Source organism: Bipolaris sorokiniana (genome assembly GCF_000338995.1).
Source record: "Bipolaris sorokiniana ND90Pr unplaced genomic scaffold COCSAscaffold_17, whole genome shotgun sequence".
NCBI lineage: Eukaryota > Fungi > Ascomycota > Dothideomycetes > Pleosporales > Pleosporaceae > Bipolaris > Bipolaris sorokiniana.
Genome location: NW_006911911.1, coordinates 186,390 through 203,653, shown reverse-complemented (window position 1 = coordinate 203,653; position 17,264 = coordinate 186,390). Strand labels below are relative to the sequence as shown.

Genomic DNA, 17,264 nt, shown 5'->3' with positions numbered 1-17,264 from the left:
CATCGCCACAACACCGACATCAACACCAACAGCAATGCACATGCAATTGTCCCGGCCATCCCCCACGTGAGAGAATGTGCCATCTCCATCCCGCCCTCCCCCAGAGTCCCTGTCCTGCTGTCCAAAGATGCGCCTCGTCGCCCGCCTGCTGCTCTGCACCGTCACACTGGCCTGGACGGTGAACGCAAACGTTGAGAAGACGATTTTCCTCGGCCCCCACGCTGCAGCTTTCTCCAATGCTCTCCCCAGCATAGACACGCTCGTTTCAAGCGCCCTGTCGCCCGCCAGTTCCATTCTGTCCACCCGCATTCCCGTCGAGTTTCCCACCGAGTCAGCGCCACGCGGTCTCGAGTCCTGGTACCTTGTTCGCCGCCTCGACCACGGGCGCAGGTACGAAGTCCGCGTTTGCTGGCCAGCAACAGTGAGTCCAATCCCACTTCCTCCATCTCGACGGGCTAGTCCTTACCATACCCCAGCAACCAACCGACTTCTGGCTTGATACCTACACCCTCGACCACGTGCTCAATACACCCGACCTCAAGGCCTCACTCGTCCACTACAGTCAACAGAATCAACTTGACGACCACAAAGACACTGGCGCGGCAGACTTCAATGCTCACGAATCGGCTCTGCTGCTACGTCTTCACGCTGCAGCCTCCTACTACTCGACTAATCGTACACTAATGCTCCATCCTCATCCGGTAGACGTGGATATCAGTACGTTGTCATTCAATGCTTACACACTATCTGGTCTGACTTGTGTAGTTCTCGATCCCTTCCTACTGAACGTCTTCCCTCAGTCACTCGTCCCTGTCGCTATATACATCACGCTGGTCGCTGTGTTCGCCTACCTCCTTTCTGGCTATATATACCGTTGGCTACTCTCTATCGCTGCTGAGCTGCCCAGCAAACCGCATACCGATTGAGCAAACATTTGTGTACACCCAGTCGTATATCTCTCCCAAGGTCGCAGCTTGGCTCCAGGAATAGTCCTTTCGCTGGCTGCTTCTACAGTTGACTTTTATAGGCCAACACGTGAGCATGTCCGGGGCCGCTGGAGCTCCTCCTCCACCGCCCCCGCCGCCGGGGCCATCTACCCATGGCAATCCATTTGACGATCTCCCTGCTGAACTACTCCTCATAATCTACGAATATGTGGGCAATAGTAACCTGGTCAATCTTGCCTTGGCCATCTATCCTACCTTTCAGCGCCACAATCTCTCCCCAGAACTTACCTCGACCACTCTCGCTCACATGCTGAGTCTGTCAAGTAGACCTCCAATGTATCCAGGAATAGTCTACATGCCTGCAGAGCTTTGGCTATGTGTTGCTCGCTATCTAGAGCCTGCTGATATCCTATCCATGATGTTTACTTTCGGAGCAGTCTTTGGCCAGCCGCTCACTCAAAGTACGAGGGATAGGCTGAGAGTTTGGAGTAGACGGTTGAGGGAGAATGGATGACTATGTGTGCGTGTAATTACACAGTATCACAGGCTGTATTCATATATCAAGACTTGCAAAATGAATGACATGTATCAAATACCATACACATTCGAAATTACTACAAAAACATACTCATAATTCCCGTTGTCTTGTCACATGATAAATGCGTCGTAAATCAAACGCCACGCTATGCATACAAACCCTCCGGCGCCCGTGCAATGCCCTCAAGCTTTTTTCCCCATGCAATTCCCCACGCCGCTCTTACGCATCCCTCGGAAACTCATCCTCCAGCCCAATCGTAACCTTAACATTCATACTGCCCAGTTCCTGAATCAAGAGCTTGGCCGCATACGGCATGGTGATCTTACGGATTGCCTTTTCGCTCTCGCACAGCTTGCAGTACCCACTGTATCCCATTTGGCCGCCTGTGCCATACATTAGCTTTGCAATCGAAGAAAAAAAAGAAGGTATAGGAAAGGGGGAAAGGGAGGAAGGAAAACGTACACTTCTCACAAACATCCACATTATGCGCATCCGAACTAATCATCAGGCGCTCCAGCAGCAACTGCGACGCTCCATACGCAATCAGACAATCACGCTCCATTTCTCCCAGGCGCAAACCACCGTCTCGTGCACGACCTTCCGTCGGCTGGCGGGTTAGGATAGCACGGGGACCACGGGCACGCGAGTGCATTTTATCTTGGACCATGTGCTTGAGTTTCTGGTAGTAAATGGGGCCGAAGAAGGTATAGAACTGATGGGCTTCGCCTGTGATGCCCGAGGTAAGGTAGTCTTTGCCTGTGTAGGAGAAGCCCTTCTCCACGAGAATCTGCGACATGTCTTCGACGGTGGAGCCGCCGAAGGCGGTGCCGTACTCGAGGGTGCCGTTGAGGACGCCGGCTTTGCCGGAGAGGAGTTCCATCATTTTGCCAACTGTCATGCGCGAGGGGAAACCGTGTGGGTTCATGATGATGTCTGGGCAGATGCCTTGGTCGTTGAAGGGCATGTCTTCTTGCTGGACGATTAGGCCCGTTGTACCTTTTTGACCGTGGCGAGATGAGAATTTGTCGCCGAGTTCTGGGCGACGGGTTTGGCGCATCAGTAATTTGATCAGCGTTGTGCCTGATTCGTTTTCTGTGATGCATGCTTTATCGATATAGCTGCAGTCGGGCAACTTGTACCTTTCTGGCTTGTCTTTGTACAAATTCGACGCTGGACCCGCGGTATCTTGAGGTATCGATTTCAACAGGAAGGCGTCGCCGGCCTCGAGGCGAGCGCCGACTTGAGCAATACCGTCTTGACCAATTGCCTGGTGGTTGGAGTTCGCTACGTCAAGGGCGCCGGCGTTGATGCGATCGGAAGTGTTATTGGCGTACGTTTTGAGAGGCGTGACGTGCTTCTTGAACACTTGACAACGACCAAATCCTCGATCGCACGACGCCTTGTTGAGAATGAGAGCATCTTCGATATCGTAACCCGAGTACGACATGACTGCGACAGTTGCATTCTGACCTGCCGGAAGCTTGTCGTACTTCGTGAGCTCAATGGTTCGCGTCTTGACCATGGGTTGTTGCGGGTAGACCATCAGGTATAGCAGTGTGTCTATCCTGTTGAACTGGTTGTAGGCTATGGCGCCAATCGCTTGCTTACCCATGGCACATTGGTAGGTGTTACGAGGCGACTGGTTGTGGTGAGGATAAGGAATGAGACCGGCGACAGCGCCCAAAATGGTAAAGGGCTCAATCTCCAGATGTGTGGTGTGTTGGTTGATCTCACTCTCCTTGAGGGCAATATTGGTATCGTTCTCTTCGTTGGTATCGAGATACTCCACAAGACCTCTTGTCAGGAAATCTTCAAACTCCATGGTACCCTTGCGAAGCGCTTTCAGGTACCGCGAAGTAACTTTTGAGTGTTGATTCTCAACAATGATCATTGGCCTACAAATCCGCCCTTCGTCAGTAGCGACATGGACTTCGCAGTGGTCATGGTCGATATGGATGCTGGTGAACTCGGAGATACGTCCCATTCGTCGGAGTTTCCGGAAGCTGTTGAGGAACCGCTTTGGAGTGTCTGTGACAGCAATGGGCGTACCATTGAGACAGACACTATAAACACCCTCAGCATGAATCTCTTCTCCTGTTTGTGAACAAATGTCCTCGGCACCCAACATGAACACAATCTTGCGGACCGGGTCATCATCGTCTTCGGTTGTAATGTGCGTCATGAGTGCCAGATTCTTGACTAGACCACAAGCTTCTCCTTCTGGGGTATCAGAAGTACAAAGCATACCAAATTGCGACGGCTGAAGCGCTCGAGGACCAGAGACCTTGCGAGTTTTCTCAAACTGCGAACTGATTCTCGTCATCATACCTAGTGCGGCAATGTAGCTGAGTCTGCTCAAGACGTGCGTAACTCCGGCCCGCTCCATCTTGAATCGCTTCAAACTCCAATTTCCGGTAGCAATCGCGCGCTCGACGCCCATGGTGATGTGGTTCTTGTGAACGCTAAAATGGGAAAAGGCATCAAACTCCTGCGCCCTGACTTGCTTCTTGAGAACTTTGTCGATGCTTAGCTTGAAATCATGATTAAAGCGCTTGAAGTGATCTTCGAACAAGAGGGACAACATCTGCCCAGATAGTTCTAGACGTTTGTTGCCAACATAATCGCGATCGTCCACCAGCTTCGGGTCTTGCATCGCCATCAGAACTCTCCGAGCCATGAGAGCTACGTATAGTGCCTTGGGCCGGTAATTTGTGCCCTCTACCGGAACGTGGGGAAGGACAACGTTTGATAGACATTCAATCGCCTCAAGGTGGTAGTTCCTGTTGCGCGAGGTGCCAAGCGGCTTCTTGACTAGCCGTACCCTGTGGCCAATATATTCCAGCGCTCTTTCTTGTGTATGAATCTGCTCCCTTGCGCATGCCTCGAAGTTGATGGCAAAATTATCCTGGTATGCACTATCTTCTCCGGCAATCATGAGGAGAATTTCTTTATCGGAATGAACTCCCAGTGCTTTCATGACGAACACGATTGGAATCTCTTCAGAAAGAGTGTTGTGTCGAAGGTACATGAGTCCTTTCTTTTGAATAACATACGTCTTCGTCCGCCTCTCGTGGGTAGAACTCGTAACGCTGGCTTGCATAATTCCCTTTGCGCTTTCGACGATGACTCGGTTCTTGTTCAGCTGCTCTTGAACAAGGATGACCTTCTCTTGTCCACGTGTGATGAAGTAGCCTCCTGGATCCAGCGGACACTCCTCCATAACAGCCATTTCGCGATCATTCTTGCCAGCAAGTACACATTTGTTACTCTTCAACATGATAGGCATCCTGCCAATCTTGATTCCTGTCCGCTTGACCTTGGCGTTTCCCCTAGTGTATATGATATCCACTACTATCGGCGCAGCATATGTCATGTCACGTAACCGGCACTCGTTGGGTGTAATGGTACTGTGATGATGCTCGAGATCATCTTCTTCCTGTCGGTTCGGTGACAGAACGCGGATGTCCGTGTATTCTAGGAGAAATTTAGGGTCGAAGTCGCTACGGACGAAACGGTTGGCCTTGATAATCTTCTTCAAGTCGACATCGACAAAGTGGTTGTAAGAATCAACGTGCTGTTTCACGAGACCTTTGGTCTTCAAGAAGGCTGGCAGTAGATTCCATTTGTCGCGCGCGGTGTTGATCGGGTCGGTCAGACTCTTGCCATAGTAAAAAGGCTCGAGAAGAGCGGCAAACTCGTCTTTCGCGTGGGTGAGTGGCGCTCGTCGCTTTCGCGTCTGATCTGCTGACATAGAAGCCCCAGGGTTGAGATCTGTTGTGCTACCTCCAGCAGTTACTCGAGGGTTGGCGCCCTCAGAATCAATCTCCATGGAATCCTCGCCGCTGACCTTTTGGACTTCGGGTGCGCCAGGCGCAACCTTCGCCTTTGTCGCCCCGCGCGGGGCAGCTTTGGGCTTGGGGGTCGCAACTTCCTTTGCACATGTCAGTTATACACGAGTATTTGTACGTTAGTGTTTGTACCTTTTTGCCCACCATATTTGCGACAGTAGAGCAGGGGAGCGGAAGTTGGAGGAGGGTTGGTGAGTTTGTTAGAGCTGCTGCAACAATTTGGCGTTCGGCGAGTCAAACATGCAGGTGGGGAATCAATCCTGACCAATCGGTAATCCGCAGTAGATTCATCTAGCCGGACTATGTGAGTGACCGCATATACACCATCACCACAAGAGCAACATTGACTGCACAGGAAGGATCACAAGACACATAATTGCTCAAAGATATTTTTGTCGTTCTAATACAAGATTTCAGAAGCCCACGCTGCATGATCTTAGTCAACGCTTACATATATACTTTATCACCAACAAGCAACTAGAGATGCATGCGTAGATCATATCCCTCGATAACCATGGTTCTGCCATATCGTACAAGCCATCCGACCCACTGTCCAACTTTGTGTAGCTACAAATCATCTCATATGTATATCCCCCATTCGTAATCGCTCGGGCACATCTCAGCCTTTAGCAACTTCTGTCAAGTATTATTGATATCTTCCCAACCCTCAGATTCTGGACGGAGCTCCACCTAGAAGGCGTCGCGCACATCTGCTTCACCATTCAGCCCTCTCAGCGAGCTTTCAGCCAAGTCCACCTTTAACTGAGCCGTCTCAGCTTCACGTTCAAGACCGTCCCACTCCCTCAGCTTCTGTCTCTTTGCATCCTCCTTCTTGTCAATCAATTCCCTGAGCTTCTGTGCCTCTGCCTCTAGTTTCAGAATCTTACTCTTGTCATACATCTCAGGGGCTTTCTGGCCTCCAGGAATCTCCTTGGGTAAATCAGCTAGATGGTCGCGGAAGCGCATTGTACGTGGATACGTTGTAGCGGTAGAGTTGTTTGAGCCGCGAAAAGAGGGCGCAAAAGACGCTGCTCCACCGGGACCGCTACTGCTACCACGAGGACCGGATGGTGCGCCACCATAGTAGCCTCCTCCCCGAGGTCCTGCGCCCCATGACCCTCTGCGTGAAGAGGATCCAGAGAAATCTCCTCGTCCTTCGTACCCACCGAAACCGCGACCTCCACCGCGGGGCCGTGTTGGAGCCGCTAAAACAGGGTTACTTCCTCGAGGAAATGCGGGAGGTGGCGCTGCCGAATTTGATGGACCTGCTGGTGGGGATATGGCAGGCGAGGGATAACTGCGACTAGAAGGGCCAGTTGGTGGCGCTCTAGCAAAGCTGCCTTCACCATTGCGATACGATGAAGAAGGGCCTGTTGGAGGCGCAAAGTCTCGGTCCCCACGCGGCCCAGTCGGAGGGCTTTCTCTGCGGCGTGGAGGGGATCGCTCTCGCTCACGACTAAAGTCTCGGCCTCTGTCGGGAAGCCGCTCTCGAAAGGGTGATCTTGGTGCTGAAGCAGGTTCTCTGACAGGAAGTTCTTCTACGAGTGCGGCCCGACTAGGATGAATAGGTGGCGGGGAAGAGCGGCGCGAGGTAGCGACAGAGTCTCTGCCCGATGGCTCGTTTGAAGTGTAGGTTGGCCGCACGGGAGAAGGAGACCTACGACTCCTCCAAGTATCGGCAGTATACGGGTCGGGGCGTTCGCGTCTCAACGAAGGTGATCGGCGCCTATAGTCTCGTGGCGGAGAGTATCGTCGCGGGGGAGGGCTTCAAGTTGGTAAGCAAATTGTTCTCTTAGGCAAGGAGTTCTAAACGTACCTGTTCACCCGGGAACGTGGCTCTTCGTATCGGCTTGAGCGAATAGGTGAGCGCATCCCCCGGCTCCTTGCTGGAGACACATCACGTTCTCGCAGAGGTAGTGGCGACCTTTCGCGTGGCCGTGGAGAACGAGCGTACGAATCGTACTGATCCCGGTCCCGTCGCGGTGATCTTGGCCTGTCGTTTCTGTAATCATCACGTCTAGGTGAGAATGCTCGACGAGGAGGTGACCGAGGGCGTGCTCTCCAGTTGTCGTCGCGACGTGGACTTCGTGACCTTCTTCGGAACGCAGGCGAGCGGCTTCGCGGGCGGGAAGAGCGGCCCCCAGGGACGTAGGTATCAGCGGAGGCTATGCCGCGACGAGGTGGAGAGCTACGGCGAGGCGGGCTTGCTCGACGGAAGGGGGGTGAACGAGCACGATAGCTATCTCCGCGCGGAGAGCGTGGGCGTGGCCCGGGGGAACGTGGACGGTATGTGTTTGAATACCTATCGTCTCTAGCCCCATGTTAGCAGTGGCGCTTCCAATCATTATCAAAGACCGAACAAGCTCGTATGCCGTCTATCAGTGTACAAGCGACAGCCTGGTGTCGACGAACCTTCTGTCTCCTCGATCACGATCTCGCTCGCGATCCCTGTCCATTTTGGAACCAAAAGTATTGCGCTTGACCTATCGTAAATAGTAGAGATGGCCGAATAGACTGAAAAGAATGGGTATGAGTCTGTAACTGACAGTCGCGATGGTGGAGCGGTGGGGAGTGTTTAGCGTCCTGTGTGTTGGGTCTGCAAAAAGTGAAGTTCAAAGCCAAGCCCACTGCAACTGAACGCGTTGGCCGGTCACGTGCCATGGGCTGAATTGTGGCTGATAGTGTGTCAAGCTCTGGCCTTCGCATCGACAATGGATGGCTGCCTGCAAGTTTCAGCTCTTCTTTCCTTTTCCGCTCTTTCTTGGGACATGTAATCAAGTAGACGAGAGTGATGATCGCGTGTGGCGTGTACGTGTGCGATAATTGCCACCCTACCATTCTTCCAGGCGTGAAGGTATATCACTTGATCTTCGAGAAATTTGTTGACTCAACTGCCGTTTGGCACATCTCAACATTTCAAGCATTCTCATGTTGAGTCTGGCAAAAGTTGTCAACTCACAACTATTGGCTGCTTTGTTCCGCCCACCTTTGCCTTGCCGTTCGCGTCCTCGGTGTGTCAATCGTGGCGTAGCGGAAGTTCGTATCCATAGTCACCGTGTCATCCCTGTCCATTGCTGTGCCTCGAATATTGAAAATCTTCATCTTGATTATACTCATCTGTGGGCACACTTGGTTGCCGCATATAACGCCGTTTCCCAATGCTGAGTATGCCGAAGCCCTATTGACCCGTGACATCCGTGACGCCAGCTCGCTCCTGGAGCCCCTGAAAGTGCAATCCTGGATCTTTTATACAAAATTCATGTCCCCAATGGACTCTTGACAGTGCAGACCTAGCGCCTAGTCTTTCGCTCATCCTCCCTCTTGGTCCTCTTCCTGCTTTCCTGGTTGATCATATCTGCTAGATCGTCTTGGTCGATACTCTGCCATTGTCCCTGTGCCTCAGCCCGCTGCCTAGACTCATACTCTTTCTTCAGTGCGTCCTTGTCCAGCTTATCGCTGTCCGCCAACTGGTCAATATCAACAGATACGTCGATATCTCCAGCTTTGCGTTTCTTCTGAGCATGCCCAAGCGCATCGCGCCTAGCTGCATCCAGATCGTAAGCGTGTTCACCACCAAAGAAGCCAGTCGCAGATATGTTCTTCTCTGGAAGCACTGTGTATGCACTTCGCGGCGCACCTGGCTCTTCCGTCTCGATCCCCTTGCGCTGTTTCCTGAGCTGAAATTCTCCACTAATGCTTTCTGCACCCCCAATCTCAGATGGCATAGCCGAGGCACTAGTCATGGATGTTTGTATGCCACTTGCGTCCTCGTCTCCTTCATCTTCGTCCTCATCTTCCTCGTCTTCTTCCTCGTCACTTTCCTCGTCCTCACTCTCGCCCTCAGCTCGAAGTGTTCCCCAAATACCGCGCTCGACGGGTTCGCCCACATGTGTCGGCTGCTGTTGTTCCTCCAAAATAGCAGTGCCGTAGAGATCTCCTCCGAAAAGTGGCTTACCGGCATCATCTGTTGGGGGCTTTCCCCATTGGCCAGGTTGGAAACCCCAAGAAGAGCCCGGAGGAATCGGGGCATTGACACCGGGTATGCGCATATTGGGATACGATGGCGGGGGACCGTAACGTTGCATGTTGATGAGCCAAGGAGGCGGATGGCCAGGTGCCATTCCAAGTGCCTCGCGAAGTTCCTCGCTCAACTCGCCTGGCTTGAGATTTACGAGGTTGGTTTCGAATTCCTTGCCTTCGTAGTAGACCTCGCCGTATCGGGTAAGCTCTGGCTTGGTCTGCCGTCTGAAGAAGGCATCATAGAGCTTCGCATAATCAATGTCAAGCTTGCCGAGTTTTCCTTGCACACGCTCTCGCTGTTTCTGCCTCATAGTCATTTCTGCCTGCTTTTCCAAGACCGCATCTCGCATTTCTGCAATACCTGTCTCCTGAATGAATTTGGGTAGAGTGAAGGGTGGCTTTTCGATACCTCGCTTGGATGACAGATATTCACGCTTGAGCGACCAGTGAGAGGGTACGGGTATGACGTTTTTGGCTGCTTTAATAGAGATTAGTAGCTGGGGATCCGTTGATGACACGTCCGTCCACTCGACCAGTTCTGGTCGGGGAACCAGTGCCTTGAGCTGCGCGACCGATAGCTTGTTCATTTGCTTTCTCTGCTTCTTAGAGAGCTTGGGCTTGCCATCGTCTTCATCCTCATCAGGAATGTCGTCGTCTGAGTGGTAGATCTCAGGCTTTTCATCGTCCTTGGTCGCTGCTTCCTCGTCGGTCGGCTCCCTGAACTTTTCGAAAACATTCTTGTATTCCTCGAAGAGTGGATCGTCAAGATTGTACTGGTTCGCGATATCATCGATGGAAAGTAGGTCCGCGGGCTTCACAGCCTGTGCTTCGTTATTTGTGTCGCTTTCGGGTGCGGGAGATTCGCTCTCACGCGCAGAGTCGCCGGCTGTCGACGGTGTCTCCTTCGAGGCTGTTAGCAAATTGACTCATGATGCGCGATGGAACAGACATGCGACACGTACAGAGCGCTGTTGCTTCTTCTTTGCACGGCGATAGGCGTTTTTGTTCGCCTGCTTCTTGCCCTTCGCAGTGGCGCCCGACATGATGGCGATAATTACGCGGCGCGGCGTTGAGTCTCCGTGTATTCGTAAGAATCTGCGCTGTGTCCTGCACGTAGACAGAGGTCGCGTTTGGTGATGCGAGGGGGCAGAAGGGTGAGAAATGGACGTGCAGCCTGAAGCTGGTAAGCTCGCGCGGAAAGATTGAGCGGACCGTCTTGGCACCGCGGTGCTGACTTGCATCGGTAACATGACTTCACGGCCAACGAAATGCGAGCAAAATCATAATCAATTTACTTGCCAGAGTCATGACTAGACAAGAAGAGAATAGAAACTGCATACACGATAATATTCGTGTTTTATACGAAGAGATTCAGGTTCCCTAATGTTGATGTCACTGGACCGAATACCCTCGTGCAAGCCGAGTTGCACGAAGGCCATTGATGCTCTGCATGTAATTCTTTTTATATAGGTTCCACTAGAAATGACGCCTCTAATTTATCCATAGCCTTGAAAAGTCTCAAGATCGATCGTCAGCGGCAAACTAAGCATCAAATTAGCTCGCAATTCATGTTTACTTCCATAGCCCAAACTTACCTTGTGAGTCCAGAAACTCCTATGGTGCTTCTTCTGGCCCAATTCATTGATATCCTTGACTTCTTTTGGTGTTAGTTTGAACGTCAGCGCCCGCAAGTAGTCACTCAGACGTTGCTCCTTGCTACTAGTCGTGATCGGTACAATGTCCTGATCGATGCACCACCTCAGGCAGATCTCATTCTCGCTCACAGCATACTTCTTGGTCAATGCTTTCACGTAGTCATCCACCGGCCCGCCCTTTGCTTTGGTGACGGCTGCCAGAGGTGAATAGGCGGTAGTAGCGATGCCGTTCTGTTTGTGGAATTCCAGAAGCTTTTCGTGTTGAAGGTAAGGATGGAATTCAATTTGGTTGCACACCGGCTTTACTTTGGCAGTCTTCAGTATGGCTGATAGATGTTCGGGGAGGAAATTGGAGACGCCAATGGATTTGGCAAGACCTGCGGCTTGGACTGCCTCCATATCAGCCCAGGCCTTTTGGAGATCGGCCTCTGAGCTGCCAAACCAGGGTTGGTGGATGAGATAGCTTGATCAGTTAGCGTCAAGTAGATACCTGAGCGCTGTGAATTCCTTACAGGTCAACATATTCCAACTGCAGTTTTTGTAAGCTAGCTTTGATCGCTCCTTCAATGTTATTGATGTTGCCGTCATCCACTTTGGTAGTCACGAAGAGCTTCTCGCGGGGAACACCACTTTCTTTGATACCCGTCCCAAGCTCGGATTCAGTTTTGTACACTGTAAGGTTTTAGAAAGATATGGATATAAAGAGAGATTTTCAGAACATACTTTCTGCGCCATCAAGATGATTATATCCCAACTTGATTGCAATCTTTACAGCATCAATGATCGCTTGATCAATCTTACTCTCCTCGCCAGACTTGTACCAAGAAGTTCCTGTACCAAACGCCAGCATGGGCATTGAGTTGCCATCATTGAGTTTCAGCTTCGGGATGATTACGTTGAGGTCGGCCATCCTTGCAAAGGTTGGTGCTCGTGACTCGTGGAATTGAGTGAGGGAAATAGCTAGAATATAACGGGACTTGGATTGATAGCTGGTGATTGCACAGTTTCGAAGAATCTTGAGCATGAAGGAGTTCTGGTGGTGGGCAATTGCGGGGCTGGCATACGTAACCGACAGGTTCCGGCCCGGTACGCATGTCGTTACAATACCAAATGTGGGGTTCGTCATCGCTAGTAGGTGACGCCATTGCTATTGCCGTGATCCGAATCCACTTCGCTTACAAAAGCGTATTGTTTGCTCGTGTGAGTAAACGCAAATGTATCCCTAGAGCGGTCACAATTGTATGGATGCACTCTTTAATTTGTCATGGCGACATCGAGAGCCTGCTGCAAATACCTGCAACTGAAAATGACATGCCTTGAACGATGGAAAAAATTAATTTTGGCGGCGTGGCTCTTGCAAAAGCCATGCTTGTACTATAATAGACAAGGCAAAAACTAGAAATTCTTGAAAGACTTTCCCCCTGATTCTGGGGATTTACGTTAACACCATGAGATGCCTAATGAAAACAAGGCTGAAATACGTGTGTTCCTCATCAACGCTTTGGCCGCATAGACTAGAAGGAGAAAACAGAAACGTGTGTACGCCGCGGGTGGCCTACTTAAGATAGCGTAGCGCTAGACTGTGGTCGATCGCGGGTAAGTTTAGGAGAACAACTATTCTACGTTGTCTTCTCATGCTGCGTTGACACTCGCTGTAGCGAAACGACTGTAACATATCAGTAACTGCTTCTTTGTAGAGTTCCGAGTAGTACTTACCGAAGTCTTCAAGGTTTCTCTGCTTCTGTTTTCGCTTGAGCAGCTTTCCATGCATGAGATTGTCAAATCCTTGGCTCCCCTGCAGAACGTAGTAAACTCCCGCCATGATGCAGAAGATACCAAAAGAAAAGGCCCATACACGAATCACAGCAACGATACTGGTCCTCCCACCAACGAACCATCCAAATATCGTGAAGCATGTTGCAAGTACATCCACGACGAGAATGGCACCCGCAAGTTGCCATGAAGGGATCGACGACCAGAAGGGGCCATTGGCGCGAGTGATGAATATCAGCCAGTTTTCTGTCAATGTGATCTCGAGGAACAGGATTGGATCACGCTGTCCATGGTTCTGAACGATACCACCATCGACACCTTGTTGCTCACCAGTAAGGTAAGGAAGCATGGTTGTCATAGTGATCCATGTTCCCACGGCGAGAATGACACCGAGCAGAATTGACATGCCCCAGAGCTTAGGTAGGTTCCATTTGACTGGGGTCTTGCTGTATGGCGCATTGTCATAGGCTATAGCCAAAGTTGCTGTAATACGGTTAATAGCCGACCAGACAGTTGCGTGTGGACTACTTACCAATATCGGCAAAGATGGCAATGAACACGACCAGTTGAAGGTTCAGCGATTCGTTCAATATGGCAATCCATAAGCCGAGGAAGATCTCGAGGTGAAGCGAGAGGGCAATTCGATATACAACGTAAGCGTACATGCGATGGAAAATCTGCCGTGATGTTTTTAGGGCATCGATGATGGCTGAGAGGCCAGGGGCGAGGAACACAATATCAGCAGCTGAACAAGCAGCGTCGGACGCTCCCTGAACAGCGATTCCAGTATCTGCCTTTTTCAGCGATGGCGCGTCATTCACGCCATCGCCAGTCATTGCCACAAGATAGCCTCTTTGTTGCAAGATTTCAACGACGTTGAACTTGTGTTGCGGAAACACCTCAGCAAAACCGTCAGCACCTTCAACGAAATCATAAAACTCTGAACCAGGCATCTCGCCACCTCCACTCAGGCCAAGCTTCTCTGCGTCGAAAATATGTGTTCCTATGATTGTGTTAGATTGATCTATCGTAGTCTCGATTGCGCACTTACCAAGACCAAGCTGCCGCGAAGTTTCTCGCGCAATTCCAACAGCATCACCAGTTAGCATCTTGATTGATAGACCCAAAGACTTGGCCTCATTGATGGTTCGGTAAGTATCGTGTCGCGGAGGATCTGAGCATGGCATTATCCCGAGAATTTCCCATCCTTCATCCTCCCGTTTACGGGCAACACCAAGCGAGCGAAAGCCTCGAGAAGCAAACTCTGCAACTTTGTTCTTGTATGCCAAGCCGAAATTCTCGGGAATAGGATGGTCTTCCTCGACCGTTCGGAGGACAAACAATGGAGCACCCTTGACGCATGTTATACGTTCACCCTGAGGCGACTCAACGACCGCCTGTACCTTCTTGGATACTGGATCGAAGGGATGGAAGTGAATGACCTTATATTTGCTCAAGACATACTTAGCGCGTGGGTAGTTTCGCAGAGACTTAAGAAAAGCTTTGTCAATAGCATCAATGCCTTTTTTCTTGCGCGAAGCGGCCAAGCAAGCAGTGAGCATGAGGTCTTCAGGGTCGACACCAGGTACGGTGTAAGGTTCAGCCAATGAAAGTTTGTTTTTTGTCAGTGTTCCGGTCTTGTCGGAGCACAGAATTTCGACACCAGCAAGCGACTCAATAGCGGAGAGCTTCTGTACAATGGCTTGCTTTTTGGCAAGGTATGCAGCACCAACAGCCATTGTCGTCGTGACAACAGCAGGAAGACCGACAGGTACTCCAACGATAGTGATAGCAAGCGTGAATCGAAGGATGGTGATAATGTGGTTGGACCTGTAGAAGGAGCTTATCCAAACAACAAGAAGTGACACAATGACAAGCACTAGCAGTATTGTGCCGATGTCCTGTAGTACTTGAGTGAAGTGACCGGGTCCACTTGATGCGCTAGCAACGAGAGAAGCAGCACGGCCAACAAAAGTAGAGTCGCCTGTGGCTGTGATGACGACAAAAGCCTCGCCACGTTTTACTGCCGAAGAAGCATAGCAGGTATCTCCTCGATGCTTGTCGACGGCCAAGGACTCGCCAGTGATGGAAGATTGGTCAACCTGTATAAAAGCATTTTCGGTGACAATGCGCCCATCCGCGGGGACAATGACACCTTCCTCGACCTGTAGGATGTCGCCGGGTACGAGATCTGGTGCTTCGATCTCGACCAAGGTACCATCGCGTAATACAGTGGCTTTGAGAGCGAGCGTTTTCTTTAGCTCTTCGACAATGGATCCAGCCTGATATTCCTGGATAAAGCCAACACTTGCATTGAGGAGCAATAATCCACAGATAACACCAAAGTCAACCCAATCTTGGAGACCGGCGGCAAGGATGGCGGCTGCCTCCATGACGAATTGAATCGGACCAACGAAAAACATGAGAAATTTGACCCAATTGTTCGTCTTCTCCTCTACGCCTAGTTAGCGGACAGGGGTAAGTGACAGGGGCAGAGTAGTTGGTACCTTTCATCTTGTTCTCACCATACTTTTTTCTCCGTATGAGAACCTCGGCCGATGTAAGGCCGACGCGTGTGTCGGTCTGGAGAAGCTCTTCTGGAATGAGGCGAGCACCACCTGGTTGTTGCACTTCTTCTTCTTCATAGTCGGCATTCTCGCCATCCTGCGATTCCAGGTCCTCAATGAGCTGGTCAATGTCTTCGTCCTCATCGTCGTCCAGCTCAATACCGTGCGAGTGGATATTTTTTTCTTGGAAATGATACTTATCGTACGCCCGACCATTCGAGGCATGAATGCCGTCACGGTCTGGCGAAGTTCCGCTCTTCGTAATGTTAGCCTCGGCCAGGGTGCATTGCTGATTCAGCGGAGAGCCGGATGCTGTATGGGGGACTCTACCTCTGACATAATGATGGTTTTCGCGGTGAAATGCTGCTGGTGTGCTATATTGCCAGCCAATAGGACAGTTGTCGTCAAGTATCGAATACGATCATGGAGCGAGCTTGTATGCGCGCCTAGTGTGATGTCTGGACGGGGACGACGGGGACGTTTAGCACTTTGATACGTGGAAAGCGCCCTTCGGCATCATGGCCCAGGCAGAGCGACTCGAGGGCGCGCAACAGCGATCTGGATCTCACCTCAACCCCGGACGGAACTAACGGATGAGCGCGATGAGAGGCGCGCCTGCAACCGCGCAGCGCGATGGTTGCCACAGTGAATACGCGCAGACCGGACCGAGGTGTGATGAGACGACTGTTTGGCAGATGGCGCAATGCAGTCAGACAGAACCCCGCGAGATTCAGAAGGCGCGCACATGGTAATTAAGAACGAGGCTAATTAATCATGATTTGTTTAGCTCAAAAAAGTCATGTCGAGAGAGGGCTGCCAAGAGAAGCGGCCGGTGGCATTCGACGGGAGCCAATGAGATTACGTCCAAGGGAGGCGTTGCACCCTGTGGCAACAGACGTATTGCCTATTACATCCTCTTCATCGAGTACAGTATACAGATACGGATATGTACATCGGTACATAGGTACGTACTCACATACCTAGCGTTGTTCGTTGTTCAATCTTCACGGCCAACTCTTGGTCTTCGCAACTTGTCTCCACGGGGCTTTTTTTCATTACGGTCATTGGCCAAGTGTCGAACGTAGCGCAGTAATCAATCCTTGCTTCGCTACAGAACCCCCACCCTTTCTCCATAGGAGACCTAACTTCTGCCACCCGATTATCTTCATCATACTTTCTTCTCCAATTGGCCACGGCTTTGCGGGACACTTTAGCAGATCCTAGGATTGTCCGAATCCCCAAACGTATAATCGTCGTGCTAAAGTCGACCGCAAGGATGCCCCTTAAACAAAGAGCGGGATTTATCAGGTGGTCTAGATGTCTTGTCCAAGACAACCCTACAGTACAGACAATGGGTGATAGTGGCTTGTTCATACAGCTCGGGACTGATGCAGTAGGGGAAGGTCTCGCTTAAAGGCGTCAGGCACGTGGAACATATCAAGGGCGTAAGCATCGGAATCGGGTTCGTGCGTTGATGATCTGCCTTTGGTTCGCCAGTGGGTCATATCATGAGGCTGCAGCATTTACCCAAACACGCTGATCGTATCAATAGCTCAGCTGAGAACTCAGTATACAGAAAACCATTCCGAGTCATCTGCCCTGGATATAGACATTGCAGATAGTGGCTTAGGACATGATCGGTATACAGGATGAGTGGGATGATTGACCTATCCTTACCTGCAAGGGCCATCCGAACCCAGAAGCCCCTTGTGGAACATGGCCGTTATTTTGGACGTATCTGCTTCAACAGTGACTTGCTGCTTATCTAAAGAGATGTTATAATTGCATTCAGAGTTCTGATCACTGCCAGATTGTATCATGCGCGGCTATTTCCGAGAGTAAGATAACAATATGCGATCAACAACATGTTGTACCATGTATATGATGAACATACTAGCTAGTTATCCTATTTAGCC

The 17,264-nt window shown here is 51.0% G+C and overlaps 7 protein-coding genes across 7 annotated transcripts; 2 read left to right on the top strand and 5 right to left on the bottom strand.

Moving 5' to 3' along the window:
* Nucleotides 1-127: 127 nt before the first annotated feature.
* COCSADRAFT_164769 (uncharacterized protein) lies at nt 128-926 on the top strand (the record flags this gene model as incomplete). Its single annotated transcript, XM_007706776.1, has 3 exons — nt 128-421; nt 477-717; nt 766-926. The coding sequence occupies 3 exons, from the start codon at nt 128-130 to the stop codon at nt 924-926; spliced, it is 696 nt and encodes a 231-aa protein (XP_007704966.1).
* Nucleotides 927-1,041: 115 nt separating this feature from the next.
* COCSADRAFT_175741 (uncharacterized protein) lies at nt 1,042-1,461 on the top strand (the record flags this gene model as incomplete). Its single annotated transcript, XM_007706775.1, has 1 exon — nt 1,042-1,461. The coding sequence occupies one exon, from the start codon at nt 1,042-1,044 to the stop codon at nt 1,459-1,461; it is 420 nt and encodes a 139-aa protein (XP_007704965.1).
* Nucleotides 1,462-1,704: 243 nt separating this feature from the next.
* COCSADRAFT_175739 (uncharacterized protein) lies at nt 1,705-5,480 on the bottom strand (the record flags this gene model as incomplete). The annotated part of the gene is made up of 3 exons (XM_007706774.1): nt 1,705-1,868; nt 1,948-5,416; nt 5,466-5,480. 3 exons carry the CDS (start codon nt 5,478-5,480, stop codon nt 1,705-1,707), a joined length of 3,648 nt encoding a protein of 1,215 aa, XP_007704964.1.
* Nucleotides 5,481-5,925: 445 nt separating this feature from the next.
* Nucleotides 5,926-8,206, bottom strand: COCSADRAFT_255827 (uncharacterized protein). Its single transcript, XM_007706773.1, has 3 exons — nt 7,746-8,206; nt 7,150-7,644; nt 5,926-7,098 (listed from the first exon to the last, which is right to left on the bottom strand). Exons 1-3 carry the CDS (start codon nt 7,787-7,789, stop codon nt 6,024-6,026), a joined length of 1,614 nt encoding a protein of 537 aa, XP_007704963.1. The 5' UTR covers nt 7,790-8,206; the 3' UTR covers nt 5,926-6,023.
* A 417-nt stretch (nt 8,207-8,623) lies between these two features.
* COCSADRAFT_30659 (uncharacterized protein) lies at nt 8,624-10,396 on the bottom strand (the record flags this gene model as incomplete). Its single annotated transcript, XM_007706620.1, has 2 exons — nt 8,624-10,255; nt 10,316-10,396. The coding sequence occupies 2 exons, from the start codon at nt 10,394-10,396 to the stop codon at nt 8,624-8,626; spliced, it is 1,713 nt and encodes a 570-aa protein (XP_007704810.1).
* A 475-nt stretch (nt 10,397-10,871) lies between these two features.
* COCSADRAFT_101741 (uncharacterized protein) lies at nt 10,872-11,918 on the bottom strand (the record flags this gene model as incomplete). The annotated part of the gene is made up of 4 exons (XM_007706772.1): nt 10,872-10,895; nt 10,949-11,471; nt 11,521-11,680; nt 11,732-11,918. The coding sequence occupies 4 exons, from the start codon at nt 11,916-11,918 to the stop codon at nt 10,872-10,874; spliced, it is 894 nt and encodes a 297-aa protein (XP_007704962.1).
* Nucleotides 11,919-12,281: 363 nt separating this feature from the next.
* COCSADRAFT_41056 (uncharacterized protein) lies at nt 12,282-16,088 on the bottom strand. The gene is made up of 6 exons (XM_007706653.1): nt 15,679-16,088; nt 15,289-15,604; nt 13,833-15,236; nt 13,314-13,784; nt 12,725-13,264; nt 12,282-12,674 (listed from the first exon to the last, which is right to left on the bottom strand). Exons 1-6 carry the CDS (start codon nt 15,685-15,687, stop codon nt 12,628-12,630), a joined length of 2,787 nt encoding a protein of 928 aa, XP_007704843.1. The 5' UTR covers nt 15,688-16,088; the 3' UTR covers nt 12,282-12,627.
* Nucleotides 16,089-17,264: the final 1,176 nt, after the last annotated feature.